This window comes from Sycon ciliatum, chromosome 4 (genome assembly GCF_964019385.1).
Source record: "Sycon ciliatum chromosome 4, ocSycCili1.1, whole genome shotgun sequence".
Lineage (NCBI taxonomy): Eukaryota > Metazoa > Porifera > Calcarea > Leucosolenida > Sycettidae > Sycon > Sycon ciliatum.
The window spans coordinates 10,769,276-10,792,814 of NC_088646.1; the positions used below are offsets into that span (position 1 = coordinate 10,769,276).

The 23,539-nt window shown below is 48.1% G+C and overlaps 1 protein-coding gene across 1 annotated transcript in view; it reads left to right on the top strand.

Moving 5' to 3' along the window:
• Positions 1 to 23,539, top strand: part of LOC135814436 (spectrin beta chain, non-erythrocytic 1-like) — a 34,614-nt gene that overhangs the window by 784 nt on the left and 10,291 nt on the right. Inside the window, exons 2-36 of the mRNA XM_065327560.1 lie at positions 367 to 518; positions 1,170 to 1,250; positions 1,637 to 1,729; positions 1,939 to 2,024; positions 2,470 to 2,550; positions 2,872 to 2,987; positions 3,980 to 4,092; positions 4,586 to 4,773; positions 5,180 to 5,297; positions 6,081 to 6,188; positions 6,342 to 6,467; positions 7,572 to 7,660; positions 7,920 to 8,058; positions 11,407 to 11,575; positions 11,735 to 11,979; positions 12,307 to 12,507; positions 13,023 to 13,139; positions 13,423 to 13,500; positions 13,932 to 13,966; positions 14,457 to 14,583; positions 15,033 to 15,116; positions 16,834 to 16,952; positions 17,556 to 17,652; positions 18,212 to 18,337; positions 18,692 to 18,742; positions 19,081 to 19,146; positions 19,555 to 19,634; positions 19,915 to 20,008; positions 20,412 to 20,513; positions 20,983 to 21,072; positions 21,298 to 21,375; positions 21,662 to 21,834; positions 22,052 to 22,142; positions 22,343 to 22,489; positions 23,155 to 23,418. Of these exons, the coding sequence (XP_065183632.1) occupies positions 367 to 518; positions 1,170 to 1,250; positions 1,637 to 1,729; positions 1,939 to 2,024; positions 2,470 to 2,550; positions 2,872 to 2,987; positions 3,980 to 4,092; positions 4,586 to 4,773; positions 5,180 to 5,297; positions 6,081 to 6,188; positions 6,342 to 6,467; positions 7,572 to 7,660; positions 7,920 to 8,058; positions 11,407 to 11,575; positions 11,735 to 11,979; positions 12,307 to 12,507; positions 13,023 to 13,139; positions 13,423 to 13,500; positions 13,932 to 13,966; positions 14,457 to 14,583; positions 15,033 to 15,116; positions 16,834 to 16,952; positions 17,556 to 17,652; positions 18,212 to 18,337; positions 18,692 to 18,742; positions 19,081 to 19,146; positions 19,555 to 19,634; positions 19,915 to 20,008; positions 20,412 to 20,513; positions 20,983 to 21,072; positions 21,298 to 21,375; positions 21,662 to 21,834; positions 22,052 to 22,142; positions 22,343 to 22,489; positions 23,155 to 23,418 (4,124 nt within the window). The remainder of the gene's footprint in view (positions 1 to 366; positions 519 to 1,169; positions 1,251 to 1,636; positions 1,730 to 1,938; positions 2,025 to 2,469; positions 2,551 to 2,871; positions 2,988 to 3,979; positions 4,093 to 4,585; positions 4,774 to 5,179; positions 5,298 to 6,080; positions 6,189 to 6,341; positions 6,468 to 7,571; positions 7,661 to 7,919; positions 8,059 to 11,406; positions 11,576 to 11,734; positions 11,980 to 12,306; positions 12,508 to 13,022; positions 13,140 to 13,422; positions 13,501 to 13,931; positions 13,967 to 14,456; positions 14,584 to 15,032; positions 15,117 to 16,833; positions 16,953 to 17,555; positions 17,653 to 18,211; positions 18,338 to 18,691; positions 18,743 to 19,080; positions 19,147 to 19,554; positions 19,635 to 19,914; positions 20,009 to 20,411; positions 20,514 to 20,982; positions 21,073 to 21,297; positions 21,376 to 21,661; positions 21,835 to 22,051; positions 22,143 to 22,342; positions 22,490 to 23,154; positions 23,419 to 23,539) is intronic.

Below are 23,539 nucleotides of genomic sequence, written 5' to 3' on the forward strand. Positions count from 1 at the left end.
TTCGCACGAAGTCAGTGGCCGTGTTGCGTGACACAGTCTCATCCTGCACAAGACACTCGGACAAGAGGATGGGTGGATGGTTGGAGCAACAGCAAAGTGCTGCAAGAGTCGGGAAGGCCTGCAAGACGGAGAAGAAACCGTTCTTTACACAAGAAACGGCCTTCAAAGGAGAGAGTCTGAATATACCAGGCGTCGAGCCTATTTCACTACAATGCCAAAGCCGTACATTTTTCATTTCAGTTTTCTGAAGAAAGTACGGAGTGACACTGTGTGAGTACATGACTGTTTTGTGCTAGTTTGCTAGCCAGCAGGTGTGCTTGAATGCTAATTACGGTTCCTCAATCTCTCTCTCTCTCTCCACTGCAGGTGAGCGAGAGCTGGTGCAGAAGAAGACGTTCACGAAATGGGTGAACGCACACTTGCAGCGCAGCAGTGTTCAGATCGAGGACCTGTTTGTGGATTTGCGCGATGGCATCTACCTCAACAAACTGCTGGAGAACATTTCTGGAGAGAAGCTGGTAAGACTCATCCGCTGAGACTGTCTGCTTTAGTATGGGTGGCTTCCTGGCAATGTGCATTTTGAATGCATATGCCGGAGTGTTGCCGGCAGAAGTGATGGTATTTGATGGGAGTCCTCAGCGGAAGTCCCGTATATCCTTAGCACGATAAGCACACACCGTTAAATGTCTCTGCACCGTGCTTGTGGCTATTGACGAGGTCTGGTACGTATTCAGTGCTGCCAAACCGGCGTCCGATTTTTGAAGGCTCTTCCGAAAACCGGTCCGAAAAAGGAAATGTCCGAAAAGCAGCCAAAACTGTGAGGGGTCAGTACTTTCCTATGCAGAAGTCCTGTACTTTCACTTTTGAGCGCAACTGAACATACAAATCATTGTATTTGTGCTTCTAAAAAGGCGAATACGGTTCATTCATGCATTACAAAGTGTTAGTTCATGACAGGGAGTCGTAAAAGCCCTGGTTCATGACAACTTCTGGGCGCTACGTTGGTTACTATGGCAACAAAGCGAGTTTTCTTCGTATTTTGGGCGATATTTTGGATTCTCTGAAAATTTGCGGTAGATGGTGTCAGATTTTGGGCGAAAATTATTTGGCAACACTGCGTATTGGCAATGCCCTTGCTTGTTTATCTGCCATGATGTGGTCGTTTCCAGAGTAAGCCATCCAACGGCAAGATGCGAATTCATAAGTTGGAGAATATGGGCAAGGTGCTGGATTTTCTCAAGGCAAAGAAGGTGAGGCCCATTCTTAGATCGTGTACGTTTGTGGGTGCGCACGTGTGCGTGTGTGTATGTGAGTGTGTGTGTGTGTGTGTGTGGTGTGTGTGTGCATGGGTGTGTGTGTGTGTGTGTGTGTGTGAGTGTGTGTGTGTGTGTGTGTGTGTGTGTGTGTGTGTGTGTGAGTGTGTGTGTGTGTGTGTGTGTGAGAGTGTGTGTGTGTGCATGAGTAGCTCTAGTCCAGTCCTAGCATATCTTGCAACGAAAAGCCACTTGGGGGTGGGTGACTCCGTCCAATGCGTTTTCAACTTTTCACGCTCACTTGTGTGTGTGTGTGTGTGTGTGTGTGTTCGTGTGTGTGTGTGTGTGTGTATGTGTGTGTGTGTTCTCTTTCGGGCGTACAGGTGCACTTGGAGAACGTTGGCGCCCATGACATTGTCGATGGCAGTGCCCGTCTTACGCTCGGTCTCATCTGGACGATCATCCTGAGATTTCAGGTAGGTTACTGTATCATGTAATTATTCATGTTTGTAAATACACTAGTGTTACATGTACATCGCATGTGAACTTTCTATGTGTGTGTACAGCACACCTGCATGATGGCATGAGACCTTGTTTGTGCTTGTTGGCATCTTCCTGTATGTATGCATGTGTATGTGTGTGTGTGTGTGTGTGTGTGCGTGCGTGCATGCGTGTGTTAATGCAGATTCAAGACATCATGGTCGAAGAGTCGGCGGAGAAGAGGTCGGCAAAGGAGGCCCTGCTCCTCTGGGTCCAGCGCATGACAAAAGGGTACGCATCTCCCGCACCCAGGCCGGTGGTCACCGAGTACACTCATACCTTGGTTATTCGGACCCCGAACTTACGGGCACTTCGGTTTACCGGGTGCCTTTTGGACGACTTTCAGTGGAAATATCACTACTCTTTTGTCAGTTTGTGGACGTACTCACGTCACATGCAATATCTTTGGCCTTTACCCATCAAAATTAATGTGATTTGGAGTTACGGACGGGCAGTGGCCGGTCCAGGACCGCCCGGATAAACGAGATATGAGTGTATGCCATTGTGGTATCTTATGTTCACAGAGATAGGGTATGCATCGGTCACAGTACTGATGCTGGCATTCTACCTATGTATGTGTGGTATCTGCAGCCGCATTCCCTTGCCGCTGATTGGGCATAATTTGATGGTGTTTGCTGTGATTGTGGCGTTGGTATTCCTCTCTTCTGTTGGCAAGGTATCCTGGAGTAAATGTCACAAACTTCACTACAACGTTCAGGGACGGTCTGGCATTCAATGCTCTCATCCATAAGCACAGGTAGGCGACTAACGGTGACACCGTTCAAGTCAGTTGTTGATTCTCAGGAGTCATGGCGGCGTCTTCCCTTTCCCTGCCGTTTTGTTGCTATGCAATACAAGCTGTGGAGGCGGCGTTCACCCTGGCTGCCAGGTGGAGGAAGGAGGATTAGCGTATTTCCCTTCTTGGATGTTTTAAACAAGTATGCTCACATAGTACATGTGTTCAGGTGTATCACGCAGGTTACTATGGAGGAGGTGTGTACTGTATGCTTGCATGGTCGCTATACACTGAGCTCAGTAGTAGTTAGCTTGGGATCATATGCTCTGCATCTCACACTAGACCCGACTTGCTGGACTTCAAGGCTCTGAACCCGGAGGATCACAAGGACAACTTGAACAATGCATTTGACATTGCGTTCACCGACCTTGGCTTGCCCAAGCTTCTAGATGCTGCCGGTGAGTTTAACTGACCATATCACTGCATGTATGGCTGTAGGCTCAGTCACTTTTTGTTCCTTTGACGTGCGCTCTTTCTCATTCTCCTAGCTCTTCTTTCATGATCCTCGGGGGTGGTGGTGTTCCTACGGACGCGAAAAACTCGGCCTTCAGCCTCACCTCACGTGACCCGTGAATTGTTTTTAGCTCTTCCGTCATTCTCCGGGGTGGCTACCTACAGCCAGTGCATGTGGTGGTGGTGGTGGTGTGTGTGTGTGTGTGTGTGTGTGTGTGTCAAAAAGAAAGAATGAAAAAAATGAAAAATAGAGATTCACTTCAATCGGCTGTGGGGTGTAGACCAGGCTGAAATTAGTGACGATCAATTCATCACCCTTGCAGGCTGTTGAATGGTGTAATCCCAGAACAAGTTTCTATGTCTAACATAGCTTGTTCGCTATCATCGCTTCAGCTATGGGCATGTGCAAGTGTGTAGGTAAGTGCTCGTTTGAATGCTCAAAGGATATACAAAGGTACTGTATGGAGTGCAGTTCAAGGTAGAGAGGTAGAGGGAAGACAGTGTTCTAGTTGGTAAGAGAGACATACTGCAGTAAAACCCGTGTAAGGCGACCGACTGCTCAAGGGACCTTCAAAACGTGGTCGCTGTGTACAGGTGGTCTCCTTATCCAGGGTCATTTGACTGAAATTGACAACCCTTGGGCCTGGTGGTAGTGGTCCTCTTGGACAGTTGGTCGCTTTACCCGAGTGGTTGCCTTGACCGTGAGGTTTTACTGTAGTACCCACTAAGTTGAGTTACGGTGGTTGAGCAATATCACGCAGGGGCTGCAACCAATTGGACGGCTTGGAACTTTGAGGCTGGTACTGCCCCTCATATTTCAAGCAACTTCTCAAGGCCTCAGTCTGTCACATGACTCTTGATTAATCCTCTTCTCCGGTAGTGAATCTTGTGATTCGCGTGTTAACATGTTATGTGTTGCATACTTGCGTATTCGTAGATGTTGACGTAAGGTTGCCGGACGAGAAATCCATCATGACATATGTAGCAGTCATGTATCAGTACTTCTCCAAGATGAAGGAGGGTGATGTCGGCGGCAGGCGTATCAACAAGGTATGAAGGGATAATGAGGTTTCTTACTGTCTTCATGTTGGACTGCAGCAGAATGCAGCCATGCATAGTTTATTCAATAGTCCCTCTACTTAACCACGGCCTGAAATCACTGTGAAAATCACCATGCCAATCTTGCTCATGTACGGGATGCATGCATGACGAAAGGGTGGTGAAACAAACACATTACTCTCACTAGTTGTGGATGTAAGATGTGATTAGTGATCCTTCGCTCATGCTGTGCATTTGCTATCGGTGACTAGACAATGCATGCATGAACACCTGAGCATCCACCCCTTTGCTCCACGATCCACGTGCCAAGACCTTCCAATCAAGCTGTATCCAAAATACCAATAGCAAAGGGAGTAACCGTTTGTATTCCAGCTGTAGTGAACTGCGTATTGTATAGATGAATTTGGCAGCAAACAGTGATTTGTGATTCGAATCTCAAACAGTTCCTTGCTTGTTATACTCTTGTGATGTTTTACGTACCCAGCTGCTGGGTCAGATGATGGAGATTGAGAAGCTGAAGACCGACTATGAGCAGATCGTGACGTCACTTCTCCAGTGGATCGAGGAGAAGACCAGGCAACATTCTATTCCCAACCTGCCAAACTCTCTGGCAGCTATCCAGGAAGAAATGGCTGCGTTCACTCTGTACCGTACCGAGGAGAAACCTCCAAAGTAAGGGAACCCGTCAGTGATGCTTCGGGCAGTTGTACAGTGAAACCTGTCTAAGCCAACCGCTCAAGGGACTTCCCCAAAATGTGGTCATCGTGTACAGGTGGTCTCCTTATCCAAGTCACGGTCACTTGACTGTAACACCGCCACTTGGACGTACATGTACTTGTAGTGGTCCTCTAGGACAGGGGCTCTCCTTACCAAAGTAGTCTGGTTTTTAACTTTTTATGCATACCGACTCGTGACGTATTGAGTTCCTTTTCAAGGCCATCAGTATTAGTACATGAAAGAGTGTACGTATCACTACACTGGCTCATCTTTCATGCCCGAGTATTGCAGTAAAAAGACTGCCAATTTTCCCAGACCTGTTTGGTCCGTGCTTTTTTTTGTGTGCTTTCGAATCGCGCAGATTCTCTGAGAAGGGTAACCTGGAGGTGCTTCTCTATCAGCTGCACATGAAGCTTATGATGGGTCGCCAGAAGTCCTATGTTCCGCCTGATGGCAAGGCAATCAAGGACGTCAACAAGGTTAGCTTTGGCTAGCGAGGTCTCAGCTGAATGGGCCTCATGATCAATACCGGTATTTATCCTTAGTAGCTAATCAATTGTAATGCTTCAAGAAAGAACACTCATTGGTGGTTTGCAAATCCACATTCGGCATCAATCAGTGCTTCTTTACCTTTGTGGTAATTTAACTCTCTGCCGTTGTGGTAATATACCGTACTGGCAATATATATGGTCGCAGTGAGGCCATGAAGCGTTACGTTGGCACATGTTTACCGCACGCAGGGCGTTACATGCAAAGTCGCACAGGAGCTGTTACACAGGTTTCTATATTGCCGCAGTCCTTTTTTTGCTATTGCAGGACTTCCTGCTGCGTCCAGTTTTGAACTTTTCACCACGCGGTACACATGCTTCCACAGTTTTCAGCCTTTTTGCAATGAAAAGATGGCCGCACCCCGCCGGACGCGCGTTACGAACGCAACGAAAATTTGTCGCACTCGCCTGGTCGCGCGTTACGCCGCACCCCCTGCGTTACGCGTTACGCGGCAACATATATTGCCAGTACGGTAATATGGATGCAGGGAATGGTATTTTCGGTCTTTGACCACTTTGACGGTGGGTCTGATGTACTCCCCTCCCACAGCTTTAGGAGCTGCAACTCCGCCTTGATCCTTGTGGGTAGTGGCGTTCCTACGCCGGGATGCGGAAAACTTGGCCTCTAGCCGAGTCTCACGCGAACCTTGAATTGTTTTGTGGTAGTTGAACTGGATGTAATGGTTTTTCTTCCTGGCGATCTGTTTGTTGAAGGCATGGGTGAAGTTGGAGGCTGCTGAGCACGGAAGGGAGGAGCGCCTACGCAAGGAGCTGATCCGCCAGGAGAAACTAGAGCAGCTTGCAGCTCGCTTCAGCCGCAAGGTAGGTCCCCAGTGCTTAGGCACGCTAGCTCCTCCATTGTCCACTGCTATTTTCCTGATCTCCAGAAATTTTGAAAAGATTCAAGTTGACTGAACAATCACACTGTTCTTGTACTAGGAGCGTAATATCATTGTTGTGTTTGTGATCACCAAGGCTGAGCTCCGTGAAGTTTGGTTGGAGGACAACGAGCGCCTGGTTAGCGTTGATGACTTTGGAGATGACTTGCCTGCTGTGGAGGCTGCTCTGAAGAAACACGAGGCTGTCTGCACTGACATCAAGGTAAGACACTCAATGGCACTGCGTGTGTGTTTTACTATGTGTGTGTGTGGGGGGGGGGGGGGGGGGGAGGGGAGGGGGTGTTCATGTGCACGAGTGTGTGTGTGTGGGGGGGGGGGGGGAGGGGAGGGGGGGGGGGAGGTGTTCATGTGCACGAGTGTGTGTGTGTGGGGGGGGGGGGGTGTTCATGTGCACGTGTGTGTGTGTGGGGGGGGGGGGGGGGAGGGGGTGGGGAGGGGGGTTGTGTTCATGTGCACGTGTGTGTATGAATGTGTGCAAGCATGCATGTGTGTACACGTCTGTGTACCTGTGCACTGGAAGTGTACAGTAGGTATCGGTTATAGCGTGGGCGTTTGAAAAACGACATTTGATTCTTATTGCCGATATTTCTTACACACGATAAATCACGTGTGACATATCATAATGCACGTGTTACATATCATATGCACGTGTGACATAATCATATGCGTATGCGCGCACGTTTGGCATGTGGACACGTACACATGATACACACGGATCAGACTCGCGGTCGACCGGTCGTGCTAGGCGACTAGACTGCGGAGCAGCAGATACGAGAGAAGTCGGAAGAAAGAGTCCGACTGGACAGAAAAAGTGATTCTCCAATGCTCCCTTGGACATAACTCTCTTTTTATGTTGAATATCATTGTATTGAGTATGCACAGAGCACAGATGTTATTACTACAGGCGATACACTTTGCACTAATCTGGCATATTTTGCTGCATAAAATCCATTCTTAGGGCCGATATATTCTACTATGCGATAATACTGCTTGTAAGAATAAATATACACATAAAACATGTGTTATGATTATGAAAAATTGAGTGTTCATTCTTGTAGGCAGTATATTCTTGTATACGACCACACTATAACCGATACGCACTGTACATTCTTGAGACATACATCTTGTTCTGCTGTTCATCTGCTATTGGATGGAAATATGAAACCACACCTGATTGTCTGTGCACAGTAAAGGCTAACCATTGACCTCATTTATTCAGGAATGTCTTCTACTTCGAAGTATAATTTCTTGCACCTTTCATAACCTGTACTTTCTGGATGCACTTTTGTCAAATTATTATGCACAGGCATCGGAAGAGCGAATTGAAGCAGTGTCACACCTATCTGAGGAACTGGTCTCTAACCGCTTTCATGAGAGTGATGACATCAATGAGAGGTAAGCCTGAGGGCAACCATACCTGATGGAACAAACATGTTGCAAATGCCGTGAGGGACAATACTTGAGACACACCCAGTGGATACCTCGCCACTGCATCATCATGGCAGATTGAAGGTTTGGGAAGTGAGTAATATCTGATGCAAATGGTGAGCTGGTTGATCTGAAAGGCTTTATTGTTGCTGCTGTTGCTGTTGTGGTTGTTGCTGTTGTTTGTTGTCGTTGCCATCGTCATTTTTGGCGCCATTGTTGTACCCAGGGCTCAGCTCGTCAATCAGAATTACCGTGAGTTGCTGGAGTTGGCATCAGGACAACGCAAGCGACTAGATGTAGCTACCGGTCTCTACAATGCGTTCCACGAGATGGATAACATCTTCGATTGGATTGATGATGTCAAGGTACATGCTCATGTGTATTGCTGCTTCCAGTTGCTGCTGTTGCTTGGAAGCGTGTTTTTATTGACTGCATAAAATCATCATTTAATGATGATGCAAAGAAAGAAAAGCACTCAAGCATTGCACCCGGGAGGCAAACATTAACTCAATCCCTAGCATAGGCTTAATGAGGTCGTGTATTTGTACAAATTTCAAAAGGATCCAAGTAAAACTCCAACAACCCCGGTCAAACCTCCCGCCAACACAATGGCAGCCAGACACCAAAACGAGGGAACGAATTCAAATATTAAAAAAGCAACAGCAAAAATAGAATAACAACACAGTCAGCAAAAATGGAAAAGCCTTTCGGTAGACAAGTCCAGTTACTGCACGTGCAACATGTGCGCCAGTGCGCGGCACTCGGTTACAAAACCATGACGGCCTGCACTGGACGTGACCCGAGGGAATACGATGATCTTGACCCCCGGAAACATGTTATCTGCCACCAGATTAGGGAGGTACTTATCCTCGATCGCAGGTGACCAAGGACAAGGTCGTACTGAAGATCCCGCTTCTTGTCCGCTATACGGGCTGCCAGTGTCTTCAAAAATCTGCTGCACTCCGGCGCGCTCTGACCGTTTGTTGCAGAAACCAGAGGGGTAAATGACCCGCGATCCCGTGACTTGGTTAATTCGGTCTGCATACTGCCGCTTCTTCTGGCGCTCGTGCTGGGACAACTGACCCGCCACTTCCGGTCCAGACAGCAAGACAGCCTCGGGTGAGTCACCCGCACATCAAAATAAGGCGTTTTACGACCTGGTCCAGAAGCCACGAGCCCGTGTGTCCACACGGGCGCCATCAGCTGAGTTGCCAGAGACCTGGAGTGGCATCAGCGGTGGCTCGATCGCCACATCACAAACGACGCTGCTGAGGGTGTCTGCAAGGAGATCCCTCAACTCGTTGTGTCGCTGCGTCAGGTAGCCTCCACTGGGGCAAGTAAGTGCGTTATGGCTTGACGTACACACACACAGGACAATGCAACCCCATCCAACGATAAATCGTACCGCAGACAAAGTGCATCCCTGAAGTCAGATTTATTAAATACCGACCCAAGTATGTGCATGGAAGGGGATGCGGCCGGACAAGCAGTACCGTTTTTTTGGCGTTGGGGTAGTACCCGTACTGAGGGTCGGCCTCCCCAATGGCAGACAAATACCTGGATGCACAGAGACTCTCGCAACAGGGCCGATAGATTGCCAACTGACCACAACGAAAGCCGCTTTCGCAGAAACTTCCTATAATCACCGGCGGCTGAAGTGTTGAAAGGCCTCTACAGCAGAAGGTGGCACGCAACCACTACAGCAGACCACGCAAAGGCCCGAGCTCCTGATCCGTCCGTGCAAAGTCCGATCAATCTAGAAAGTTCCTTGACGAAGTCCTCACCTTCAGCGCAGAAGGGAACAATAAATAAAATATTTTTCCAAGACACAGCCTCACGGTATGCAGAAACAAGCAACTGCACAGCCTCCTCACTTAATAGAGCCCAGAAGCCACCTCCAGGGACAACGCTGGAGCCACCTCCATCACTCACCGAGCTCCTGGAAGGCTTCTTCCCAGATACTAGAAGGGGAGGTCAACGCAAGCACCAGAATCCAACATCAATGTAGATGCGGAGACTGGGGCATCGACAGCAATCACAAGAGACCGTGATGAAGATGCAGCGTCGTTGCTACCCACAGCACTTGGCGATTGGGTGGATTCTGCTGCGGAGACAGCCAACGACAGTGATGACAGGGCAGGGACCGAAACCTGGGATGTTCCAGTCACAGGCCGGAGCCCAGGACCCGGCACTCCCGTCCTTGGTCCTTTACTAGGAACCCATCCAGGTTGGGCATCCGGAGGAGCATCAGGAACAGAATGCCCATCAGTATCCACAACCGTATTCTGCAAATCTACATTGCCGAAATTAGTGCAACGGCCGTCTTGGCCAGGGTAACAATTCTGGCAGCATCTTCCCTTGCTTGCACAAGAGCAAGACTTACAGGTACCCGAGTTCCGACTATACATGCGCAGCAAGTGCGATTACCCGCAGCCCTCGGCTGCAACATGCCCACTCCAGACACAGCAAACTTCAAGCACGGCCGGCCATGCAGAAACACCAGCCACAGGGGAGCTGCACTGGAATAATGATAGGCATGTACTACTGTGCACATAAGTCGTCTCCTTGTGAGAAGGCACCATTGCCTGTTTGATTGAACGACTATAAATAAAAGCACAACAACAAACAACAACATATCATGTACCGGTAACCGCAGTCTGGCAGGAGGTGCGAAACATTAGGTGATGAAATCCAGAACGCTACACAGGCAAACTACTCCACGACAGCCCACTGTCCAAAGTAGGCCAGCACAGCAAATGCACGGCGCTCCCCAGCAAGCCAGCAACACAAAGCAGGAACACGCCAGAAACTACAATGGCCACCAAGCAAACAGGCAGACCAGCTGGCTAGACGAATGGCCCAGGATATCGAGCCATGGGATAGTAGATTAGCGGAGACGACACACTTGGTTCTAAGGAAGGTAACAAATCAAGTCTCTTCACGGTTGGATTAGAATAATTTAGTATAGGGTTGCTGCTGCTGCTAATGTTGCTGCTGCTAATGTTGCTGCTGCGTTGCTGCTGCTAATGTTGCTGCTGCTAATGTTGTGAAACTGTCCTCGGTTCTCTAATGTACTCGGTTCTCCTAATGTATTGAGTGCACTTTACGTGAGAGCACACTCTGTACTTGCAGCTATCACCCAGGCTGTTCTACCTGTCCATTGTGTGGCTATTAACTTCCCGAGTCTTAAAACGATCAGGCATAACCGGGTGAAGTCCTCTCTTAACAAGCCGATAACGCTACCCTAGCGACAAAATACTTGTTGCGAGTGCGTGACTTATGTACACTGTACACACATACAAAAGTGCACGCCGAGTGAATTTGCGAAAGCTATTACTCTATCACGAGTGCGCGAGTCAAGAGTGTGTGACTTATCTTGAGTACTGAGTAGGCTGTAGTCTCCCAGTGGAAATGAATACTGAGTAACTACAGGATGCTAGGGTTTAAAAAACTTATTTTGAAGGATTCAGGGCAGCTTATTAATTTAGCTTCAGTCACTGTCTGTACATTTCTCGGTCGGTGCACACTCTTTGTCGTGTGCCCTTTGGATGAGAGCACACACTTCATGCAAGTCCACTACTAGCCTTGGCTGGTCACCTTTAAAAGCTGATCTGCAATGTAGGTAAGCACCATCACAGCTCTATTTCGTCCTGTTAGATCATGGCTGCGCTGTGTGTACACCACTCCACTCCACTTCTGTGTTGTTGTGCTAGCCGAGTGTGATGCTGGAAGACGTCGCCAAGCACTACACTGGTGCTCAGGACATGCTGCAGAAACACAAGCTGCTGGAGGCCGACATTGCCGCACAGCAGGCACGCATCAAGAGTGTCTGTGCCGAAGTGCAGAAGTATGCAGCCATGCAGTCCGAGGGCAATAGAGAAGGTTAGTTGTCTCTTTCAACTTGTTTGACAACTGGCTGATTGCAGTTTGTGCTCTGTAGCTGTATGAATAAATTCACACAGTCTGCTCTAAAGACTTATCAGCTTCCATTAACGACCGTTCATCATACGTAGCCTTTGCTCTGCGTTCATTTTCCCTCAGGTATCTTCTCACCTGATGAAGCTGTTGTGAAGGAGAGGCAGGATGAGCTTGAAGAGGAGTATGGTTTGCTAGTCAGCAAGGCAGCTGAGCGACGCTCAGTCCTGGAAAGGTCGCTGGAACTGCAGCTGTTCCTTCGCAACGCCGAGCAACAGGGCTCTTGGATTCGCGACTTTGTCAGCGTGTTGCTCAGTGGAGAGCTGGGAAGAGACTTGACGCATGCACTGAGCCTGCAGGAGAAACACAAGGTAACTTAACCCACACTGATGGTGGCTTTGTAGTTTGTACAGCAAAGTCATGTCAGATGTCCACCTTCGAACTTGACTGGCTAGGCTTGTGAGCTCACTCGTGAGAAATGTAACAGTTATTACGTCTAGAGATTAATAGTCTAGGATATATACATGCATGGCTGCAATTCGAGGACAGGTTGGTGAAAAGGGTTGCCGATCGGAATTTTTGTGTGCGTGGGTGCATGCATGTCCGTGTGTGTGTGTGTGTGTGTGTGTGTGTGTGTGTGTGTGTGTGTGTGTGTCTGTGTGTGTCTGTGTATGTGTTTATGTGTGTCTCTCTGCTAGGCTGTTGAGGCCGAGGTGGCTGGACAACGTCAGCGCTTCAATGCCGTTTGTCAGACAGGAGACGACCTCATCGCTGCCAAGCATCATGCAAGCGAGGTCATCAGCTCTCGCCTGCAACAGCTGAGGTCCGGCTTTGCCGAGCTTGAAGGTCACGTTGAACAGCGGAAGAAGCGCCTTGCCGAATCCGTAGCACTGCAGCAGGTAACTGAAGGCGGTCGGTATTTCTTTCCATCACTGACTCAATGCACGCCATTTTTCATGTGTTCTGTTGACCAGTTCTTTCCCTAAAGATACTGGAGTTCGATAATACTCAGAAAAGAACACACTTCACTCGGCTCTTTTAAAAGAACATCTCAGTTAAAGTTTTCAGTTTCACTAGTAGCTCTTCTTCCTTGTGCTGCTTCTATCACCCCTCTACTGTAACTTACTTAATGCATTGTCTTTGCTCATTTGATTTTGCCTGTATTACACCTGACGATAAGGCTTGAAACTATACTAGTGAAACTGAAAACTTTCAAGATGTTCTTAAAAAGAGCTTGAAGTGTGTCCTTTTCTGAGTAATATCGCATTCTTGTCTCCGAGGAACCTGTTCACATGCTGGAGTTCCTTGCCAATTTTCTAATTCTAGTGCTGCATCCTGATTCATTTATAAATGATGCTTGATATTGTTGTTCACGGTCTGTGTTGTGACTGTGTGTTGGTGTGTGTTCCTTCAGTACCTGGTTGATCTGAATGAAACGTCCAGCTTGATGGATGACCTTGAGCAGAGGGTATCGCGTACGGACTACGGGACCGACGAGGCCAGTGCCCAGGCGCTGCTCAAGAACCTGCAGGTCAGTTGGTTTATAGCTGTGATTGGGTGCAAGGGCAGTGGGGACGCTTAGGTCAATGCTTACTTTGCTACGGTGTTTTCTACACTGTGTTTCAACTTGAAGCAGATGTATTGATGTGCATTGTGCAGATTTACATGTATCTATAGTATTAGTAGAAATTATTGAAGATCAATGACATACATCATCAATACTACACGTAGTGAACTAACTCATAGTGGAAGAGCACATGATAGCCATGTGCGGGCTACATATTCCGGAATGTGCTTCAATATGCTTATTACAGACTGCCCAAGAGGATCTGCTGACGTACCGCACAATCATCAGCAGTCTTGAGGATCAGTTCAGCAAGCTGGCACCTGAGGTAGGTTTGCACTCCGCACATCTCACAGATCTTGCCAAGCAAATGCCTTGAAAAGTAGCTATACCTGCATTCATGTTCTACAGTGCTGGCAACTGAAATCCGACCCCCTTAGCGGTGTGTTCACATTATAGGGGTCTCTGTTTTGTAGCTTTACCACCCCGTGTTGGGTCTTTGCAATGTGAGCACACCGCTCAGGGGTCGGATTTCAGTTGCCAGCCCTGTAGTTAGTCATAATTTTTATAATAAAGCTCTTGTGACATGGCATGTACATATGTATCAGCATGATCAGGATTGAATGTGACACTGGTCTGTGAGTTACAAACGGTGCCTGACTTTCCAGTGCACATCTTCACCCCGGCTTCCCTCAGTTTCATATAGCCTTGATGATGATGACATGAAGTTGTGTCTGCTTGTGTGTGTGTCATCATCAGGACAAGACTGAAGCTGTGGCCACACAACAGGCCAAGTAAGTGCTCGTTCATCCATTCTGTCGGCACAGCCTACCTTGTGAATTACCGAGGCTGTTGCTGTATTGGCTTTGATCGATTGACTTTGCTAGTACGTACGGCAGTGGCTAGTACAGCAGACATACACTAATTACTGGTATGCTTGCTGACAGTAGATCCTCTTTATGATCAGGTGCAGCCTGCTGGTGCTGTAACTGATTACTTATGCACAATATCATAATTGTTCAGGGGCAAGAGAAACTTTGCAGCCTGCCCCCCCCCCCCCCTCCCTCCCTCCCAGAACACTGTAAATATGGTTGTGTACTGTGCTCATGACCTTGTCTTTGGCTGTACTGTGCTCATGACCTTGTCTTTGGCTGTACTGTGCTCATGACCTTGTCTTTGGCTGTACTGTGCTCATGACCTTGTCTTTGGCTGTACTGTGCTCATGACATTGTCTCTGATTGTGCATGTAACTGTGCTCTACTCTATCCCCGGGTTGCTGCTCAGTGTCAACAAGCGCTATCAGAATCTCCTCGAGCTGGCCAAGCAGAGGGAGAGGTTCTTGCGTGATGCCATTGCGCTGTTCCAGCTGCAACAAGAGGCCGGAGACCTTGATGGCTGGATCACTGATATGGTATGGAAGACTAGGTTTGTTGTGTCGCCACTCTCTTTAGTTTCACAATTGCTTTCTTGCTTTAGAAGGTGCAAATGTTTTCTTCAAAATAAAATCGGGATGTAACAGGATTGCGTTTGTGGCCTTCTTTCCACGGCATGGAACAATCTTACAACTACATGCATGTCAGGATGGACGAATCGAATCGAAGAAGTACTGGTACATTTTAGTAGGCATGAGCTCATCACAGACTTGTCTTTGCTGGTGACCGTGCTGGGAATTGTTATCTCGCTGCTCATCAGTTGCCAATGCCACCGCTTGCCACCAAGTGAAGTGAAAGGTATGACACATCACGTGTCAACGGCATGTGAAAACTATATCAAGTATCAACACCACTTGCCCTCGTGCCCACGTACCATCTTAGCATAGCAATACGATGTATCTGATCGTGTACACGTATGTTTCTGCAGGAGGCAGTGGTCAATGCTATGACTGTCACTCATGACCCTGGTCAAGTGGACGTCTACAACCAGCGATTGACCAAGTTTGAGCAGGTCAGATTCAGACTACGTAGTGATCACCATTGTTTCTGTCACGGTGTGAATTCCATCAGCTTCCATTGTGTGTATTCACTAGTGTAACGGAATCACAGCCATTCCGTTCCCCGGGACGCAGGACACAAAGGACAAGACTAGTTTGGTTTACATAATTATTATTGACAATATTGAAATGGAGACAACACTCAAAGGGACGAACAAGAAGACTGACAAAAGGACTCTCGACTACAAAATCGCGCATGCTCATATCACACATGCACGCGACTAGACGAGACAGTTTGGGGAATGCCATCACACAGGAAAACAACACATCATTTTACAACACCTGCCCCCTTGATGACATTCCACAAAATAATAAACCGACACCACGTTCCATATGCACAACAGCAAAAGGAACCACAGCAAAACAGAAAAACCAACCAACAGCTTACATTGTAGCACAACAAACCTGGGCCACGACACAGGGCCAAACCAAGACACAAGAGCCGACGCTCTAAACTCAGGCACACAAGGATAACCGAAACACGAGAGCCAAAGCTCCAACAAAATAATAACAATATGCGCGCAGCAGCGCAAAATAAATCTACAACACAAATTAATGCAGAACAACAGAACGACGAGAAGAGCAACATACCGACAACCAAACTCAACAACACAGCAACCAACTGAACAGCGAGAGAAACACGATCAGACAACGCAGCGAGCAAAACAACAACAAGACGAACAACAAAGGACGACACACAGTCGGTGATGCCAGACTCATCCACTGGCCTCTGGCGAGCCACGGCCACACGCTCCATGCGGTACCTGCCGTCCCAGGCTCCAGTCCCCAGCTTCTGCCGGTCCACCACCTTCTCTGCCTCCTCTCCGCGTCTTCAATTCCGCTTCCACCAGCTCCTCGTCTCTCCTCCATCCCCACGCTTACTCTCTAGTTGTACTATTACCAAGAGTAGATAAACAAGAGTGTGCAACTCCGGATCTCTCCTGCACAATCTGCAGATACCGCGCGCCCACGGCGGAATTTTTTGTTTACGTCACCTTTTTTCAGAGAAACGCGGCTTTGCCGCAGAGCAGTGTGAGAGCACGTGCTGGGCACCGACCTTGTAGTGTAAAGCCCAGCCAAGTGCACGAGGGAAAACTCTCCAAAAGGCTCGCAGCGCGTGCGTCGTCGAAAAGATTACGTCAACAAAAAATTCCGCCGTGGGCCAATCCATCCGGAGTTGCACACTCTTGTTTATCTACTCTTGCTATTACTTGTATTAGTTGTTGACGACGACGAACAGACTCATGACAAACTTACTCATCCTCTGCGTCCCGGGTTTCGGCACCACGTTGTAACGGAATCACAGCCATTCCGTTCCCCGGGACGCAGGACACAAAGGACAAGACTAGTTTGGTTTACATAATTATTATTGACAATATTGAAATGGAGACAACACTCAAAGGGACGAACAAGAAGACTGACAAAAGGACTCTCGACTACAAAATCGCGCATGCTCATATCACACATGCACGCGACTAGACGAGACAGTTTGGGGAATGCCATCACACAGGAAAACAACACATCATTTTACAACACCAGTAACTACAATAACTGCCTCGGTTAGGCACATTGTTGTTCCACAGAAACTTCACAGTGATTTCCAAAAGGGAGTTGGCAGTTCTGCTCATTAGTGATGCGGTGATGTGCGGTGTGTACATGCCGGTGTTGCAGGAGATTGCTTCGAACGAGCCGCGCCTGATGACCATCAATCACATGGCCCAGCGCATGTCTGACCAGGGCCACTCTCAGCCTGCCAAGATCGGCGAGATCAAGGATGAGCTGAACGCAAGGTAGGGGCTTAGAGCATGAAGCTCAACTTGTGGTGGCTATGTAACACTGTCAATGAATAAGGCAGTAGCGTAGCAGCTGGTCGTGTGTTGCTGTACCACCTTTGGTCAAACAACTATGTTTTGCTACTGAAGAATATAATAAACTCTTTCCAATAGTGGCCATGTACATGTACATGTATGCGTATGCCTGTTGTGTATGCAAGTTGTTATATGCCTACTTTCTACTTCACACATGATCATGTATAGTGCATGCTCGGTTTTGATGAGTTGCTGTTGGTGCACCCAAAGGTAGAAACCTACTAGAACCGGCTGTCTAATGTCGTTGTGAGACTGCATGCAAGTGGTGCAACATAGAGAACCGTATGTCAGTCCATGTGGGGACTCTGAGAACGTGACATAACAGTGCCGGTGTACTGTGCTTGTGAGGCCATCTTCAGCTGGTTTAACCTGTTCGACGCTGTGCACCTATGGGGCATGATGAGCACCTCTGAAAATGTTCCAGTGGGCCGGCATGATACCGTAGCATTACTCACGGGGGAAACTGGCTGATAGTTGTTACATATAGTCCTTGATGTTGTTTGTTGCCAACTGTTCATTGTGAAGGTTTGTGAACCTGAAGGACTTGTCGCGGAAGAAGAGAGCTCAAGTGGACGCCGCACTGGCTGTGCAAGCCTTCTGTGGAGATGTGGATGAGACCATGGTAAGTGTTCACTGCTCAGTGCCATACAGGGCTAAGGAAGTAATGGCTACTACGCCAGGACTTGCTTTATGATAGGAACATTGATGTGAGTGAATAAATCCAAGCCGTTGCTGGGTAACATACATGAACAGTGTTCTAACAGCAGTCTGCCAGTTGTTTCTCCTGCTCTGAGGATCACATCGCTCTCAACAATGGCAGGCACGTGTGCAGTTATTAAACTGCTCACTTAGAAGCTTAGGATACCAAGGCATGCCCGTATGCACGCACACATGCACGCACATGCAGAAGGCTATGCATGTGGAAGACGCTCTATTATCGTTGCGATGACTGTATGTTGCTATGGTCATGACATCTCTTCCTGTGACTGTTCTATGTAGCATATCGTCTTTGACGCAATATTGTAGTTCCTCTCCACCATGATTGGCAGACTAGCGATACTAGTACGCTTAGGATCTGGACGTTTGTGTTGGCAACAGTAGCATAATGACGGAAGTGCAACGTTCTTGTTGATAATTTTAAAAATGTGTATTTATGGAACACTTGTCACGTTGTTGTCCAGCGCTGGATTGCTGAGAAGCAGCATCAGCTGCGCCAGGTGGAGGGCGGTGGGGACATGGCCACTGTACAGAGTGCACAGCGGAGACTGATCGGCACGGAGAGAGACGTGGCCGCCATCACCGACAAGGTACACAATTGGGTTCTACTGGGATTATGCTGTCGAGCAGGTCATGACTAGAGCGTGGGGCAGACAGTGTGAGATCAACCTTCAATGTGCTTGAGATGCCCGTGTTGATGTTTCGTTCTTTCTTCGCCGGGATGGTGGATGAGTTACAGATCTCCAGTTCTTCCACAGCATTGACAACTCTAGGTTATACCTCGGTAGTGCTTGTTTCTATTGAAGTATGCACACTCCTGTAACACTATCAATTTGGTGTGGGTGTTATGGTATGTCATGATACATATTCTTCCCAGACAATCCGAACAACATGCAAACTGACTGCTTGTATTCTCCTTGCGACTGTTGAAATGACCAATACAGATCAAGCAGCTGAACTCGGAGGGTGACAACCTTTCCAGTGCTCATCCAGATGTAAGTACCACACGTTATATCTGTTCCTGCAGTTGTGTCCAAATTTAACCGTGAGGACATAGCTTCTTGCTGATTCAGCATCATCGACACAACACTTGAAGATCCGGTTATAGACCGATTCTCATGTGGTGCAAGTCATGTGCCAATGCCCTACCATTTGATGTACACTAGTTCGAGTGAGTAAATGTAAATCTTTCACACAAACTAGTGACTAGTACGATTCAAGTGAACCTGCATAAGGTATATCTGTCAGTGGCCACATTCGCTTCAGTTGTGGGCCTGGTGATATACTCGGTGTGGCATGCGTCTTGTGACTCTTGTATTTTCCTATTCATCAGGCTGAGGAGGTGATCAGCGAGAAGCAGAAGGCCCTGCAAGACATGTGGAAGGACCTGACAGATGCTGTAAGCTATTCGTTGTGTGCAGCTCTATGTGTGCAGCTCTCTGCAGCCCGAGGCAGCTCCGAGATGACTTTGTTTTTAGTGACCTAACTTTGAACAATGGGTGTTTTCAGCTATGAGGATACTGATGCAAACAACTCATGGGCAATATGCTGGGGCAACTGATTGACATGAAGTTATAGCGGCAACAGCAGTAAACCGGGCTTGCCATTCTAGGGGATTCATCATTCAGTGCAGCCGGCAGTTTCAGCCATTGCTGCTACACTCCTTTTCAAAACATGTCTGATGGTGAAACAAAGCAGGACTGGTATGTTTGAAGCTTGTAAACTAGCCGAGCTCTTTACACTGTAATCGGCTCACAAGTTTCTCATTTGTTTGGCGCCCGTTTTCTCACATTGTGTTTCTGTGTAGCTGGAACAACGCCGGTCCAAGATTGGTGACTCGAGCAACGCACAAGAGTTCCTCCAGGAGTTGATTGTCTTCCAAGATTGGTAAGGCAAAGCCCTGCAGAACGCTGCAGAACGCTGCAGTGGAACACAGTGTTTGTGTATTGCTTGTGCGAGTGGGATTTTCTGCCTTTGACCACTTGGTGATGGGCATGGTCAACTCGCTGACCTCCCGCCACTTAGGAGCTGCATCTGCACCTTTATCGTAGAGGGTGGTGGCGTTTCTGAGTCTGACGCGAGCCATGATTTCTGTATTTTTTGTTAGGATATCGGTTTGATTAGTGCTGTAGCTTACTGTGCTGTTTGAATCCTGTCATGATTACAGGATTGATGCTGCCAGGCTTAGAGCTGCATCACAGGAGGTGGCAAACAACGTCACTGATGCCGAGGCTCTACAGAAGCAGCACAAAGATCTGAATGTCAGTTGTACTCCTCGTCTGTTTGTTTATGTGTGTGTATGTGCACGTGTGCACGTGTGTGTGCACGTGTGTGTGTGTGTGTGTGTATGTGTGTGTACGTGTGTGTGTGTGTGTGTGTGTGTGTGTGTGTGTGTGTGTGTGTGTGTACCTGCCTGCGTACCTGCATGCATGTATGGCTAACATGAACCAAGGCAGCACTATACCGGTAGTGTCAGCAAGCATGCCTTGTCCTCCTCAGTACGGCATGTGTCACCCAGGACCCCATTCCTTTCTATATACCTTTCCCCAGTGTACTCTATGTGTACAGTCGGTGCAGCCTGTGCAGAATCATTTGTCGTCTTTGCCATAAGCAGCCATACGGGTGAATCACTGATTCAGTCATGCCTCTTTCTTCCTCTTGCAGGCCGAGATTGAGTCGTATCAACCTACGTTTGAGAAGCTAAAGCAGCACGGAAAGGTGATCATCACCGATGCCAATGATCCAGCACAGAAGGAAGCTCACGAGGTGAGTGTCGACATTCATGTACACATTGCTGTGCAAGCCGGTTCATCCCTCTGTTTTACTTGCCGCATGCCAAGTTGTCACAATAGTCTGCACAAGCTGGATATTTCTGTTGCTGAAAATACATGTATGCGGGGAGTATATCCTGTTGCTGTTCATGCCCCGAGTGCTGCAGTACATCTTTCCACCTAATATCAGTTTGGAGTGACCTTTCCATCAATCCGGTGTAGGCAAAGGGTCACTGCGGACAACACACTAGAAATAAGGCAATGGTGTGTGGATGGATGGGTGTCTTGTTTGTGTGCATCTGTGCTTGTAGCAGTCTGCTATTGCATGCTCAGACAGAGGTGTGTCGGTGAGGAATTGCCCTGCAGAGATGGTGACTGGCGCCTTGCCGTGTCACCCTCTACCAAATATCAAGTATTTGTTTTTTCGGTGTTCCTATATTGCTCTCCGTCTCTCCTGCTTATAGCGGTTGTCCAAGCTGGATGACGTGTGGGGTGACCTGCAAAAGGCCTGGGACGCCCGTCAGAAACTTCTTGAACAGAACCACAAGCACCAGGTAATACTTATCGGCATTGAAAACGAAATCACGGGTTGTGAACATTGCAGCTTGCGATTAATGGAGGATGAGATTGTATTCTATAATGTTTACCTTCTATACGGAACTGTCTCGCAGCCTCTGATACTCAATCGTCAAGGTACGAATATACTATTATGCTGGTGAGAGTCTGTCGTTTGGTGCATGATGGTCCCGTGTGTGTTCATGTGTGTTAATTGCTTCTAGACATTCCGTCACAATTTAGAGCGCGCAGAGGTTCTGCTGAAGGAGGAAGAGGCTTTCTTGGCGGACCAGGAGCTTGGAGTGAGTTAGCAGTGTGTTTGCTAGCTAGCCAACCAAACTGTATACTGTACACGTACTCTAGTATTCGCCCCGGCGTAGCTCTCAGATGTCCCATTGGTAACTTAGTCTATGCCTATGCCCTGATTCTGCCACTGTTCTGATCCTCCAAGTACTGCTAACATTCCCGTAGCAATGCCAAAACATTATGATCAGTTGCTTGAAGTTTGTGCAATGCTCTAGCTCAATGATAATTTGTTGGTGCTTATGGACGGTACTCCTTTCTTTATGTTGCCCGCCTTCCTTGCAGACAACTTTGAACGAGGCAGAGGCCAAAGTGAAGCGATTTGACGAGGTGAACTCCCGCTTGCCGTCTCATGACGAGCGTGTCGATGCACTGGTTGCTGATGCTGCGGCAAGGAAAGCCGAGGATCACTATGCTGCGGATGAAATGACCGGACTGGCAAAGAGCCTGGCTGATAGGTAAACACTGGACTTGGTTCGAGGGATAAACATTAAACAAGCCTCCATGGTAGTAAACAAAACAGATGTAAACACAGCTGTTCCCTAGTCTCCTGTACTGTGAGTATACAGCACAGCAAAGCTGTGCTGGACTGTGCTGTATCATGACCCTGATTCATCATACAAGTAGTGTTACTATTATCATTAATTGTTCTCTTATTGCCATTCTTCTCTCTAGACGTGATACCAATCGCCGTCGCTTCACACAGCGTCGGCAGGCACTGAACGACTCTCTGGCCTTGCACCAGTTCCACAGGGAAGTGGACGAGGTTAGTCATGCCGCAGTCATTCAGAAAGAATTGCCACAGTTTGGCGAAGTCTTTGTAATCGTGCTGATTATCCAATGGATGATGCATGTACTGTTTTCACCCATTGCTTTTCGAGAATAATCACCATATCTTCGCGCTGACGAAGGTCTTTGTACCACCCACTTCTCTGTACCTACCTTGCTAAATGATTGCTTCTTCAGGTTGGCGACTGGATTGCTGAGAAAGTGCAGATTGCCCAGGACGAGAACTTCCGCCAGCCAGAGAATCTTCCAAGCAAGGTGACACGCCACGAGGCCTTTGAAGCTGAACTGTCGGCCAACAAGGATCGCCTGGACAATGTACACAAGGTGAGTTCTGTACTGTTCTGTTAGTTGTCACCGTGCTGTTTGTAGGGTGCATTGTCTTGGAAGGAGAGTGAAAGGGCCGGGAAACCACTCTTCGGAATTTCGGAGTCCTTTTGAGTTTCGGAGTCCTTATTGATGATGATGGTGAAGAAAAGCTCGAGATTTGTAGTTTTTCTTTCCCTGATAAGCTTCCTGTCTCCAAGAAAGTTCTTAAACCACTCTTTGGCAGTTTTTGTGCTAGGAAGGAAGAGCAAGTGCATGTATGTGGTATCATCGTACCATAGCCAGAGTAGATACACATGTTTGAATACTTATACTGGGAATTCATGCCAGCATCTACTATGGCCGCCATGTATAGCTTACACTATCATTGCCTTTGCCGGGGTGGGCCGCTGGGCTCGAATAGAACAACCCGTAAACATGTAGCATAGTGTTGGTGCAGAGTGGATGCAGCATTGTAACGTGGGCTATCAAGGGAGAAAACCCAGGACGGAGCTGCCGTGGCATGCTGTACTGTGTTGCTACGTCCAAACATGTTGCGTCCTCCACCATTAATTTTATATCTGTGGGAACTACTCCTAGCAGCTTTTATTGAGACACCGTTCCTTTGTGGCATGGTTGCTCAATAGTTTTGTGTGCATTGATTTATGCCATGTTTCCTTGTGTAGACTGGAAATGCCGTCTCAGCCTCCCAGCCTGCGGCCAAGGATGATGTTGCAGCACGCTTGTCCGGTATTGATGACAAGTGGCAGGCATTGTCTAACGAGACTGCCAACAAGGGCCGTCGGCTGAAGGAAGCCGTGCAAGGTCAGCTGTTCCGACGTGGCGTGGACGATCTCAATGAGTGGATGGACACCACGGAAACTCGACTGGCAAATGACGACGTGGGCGATGATATTCCCTCTGTCAAACAACTCATCAAGAAGCACAAGGTAAAGGGCGAGTGTTGTCAGCAGCCATGCCAGTGAGGAGAAAGAGCCGCTTGAAGGCATTGTTGAACGTTAGCCTGTCTGTACTCAGCTTCACAAGTTGTACATTTGCCAGACCGTGTAG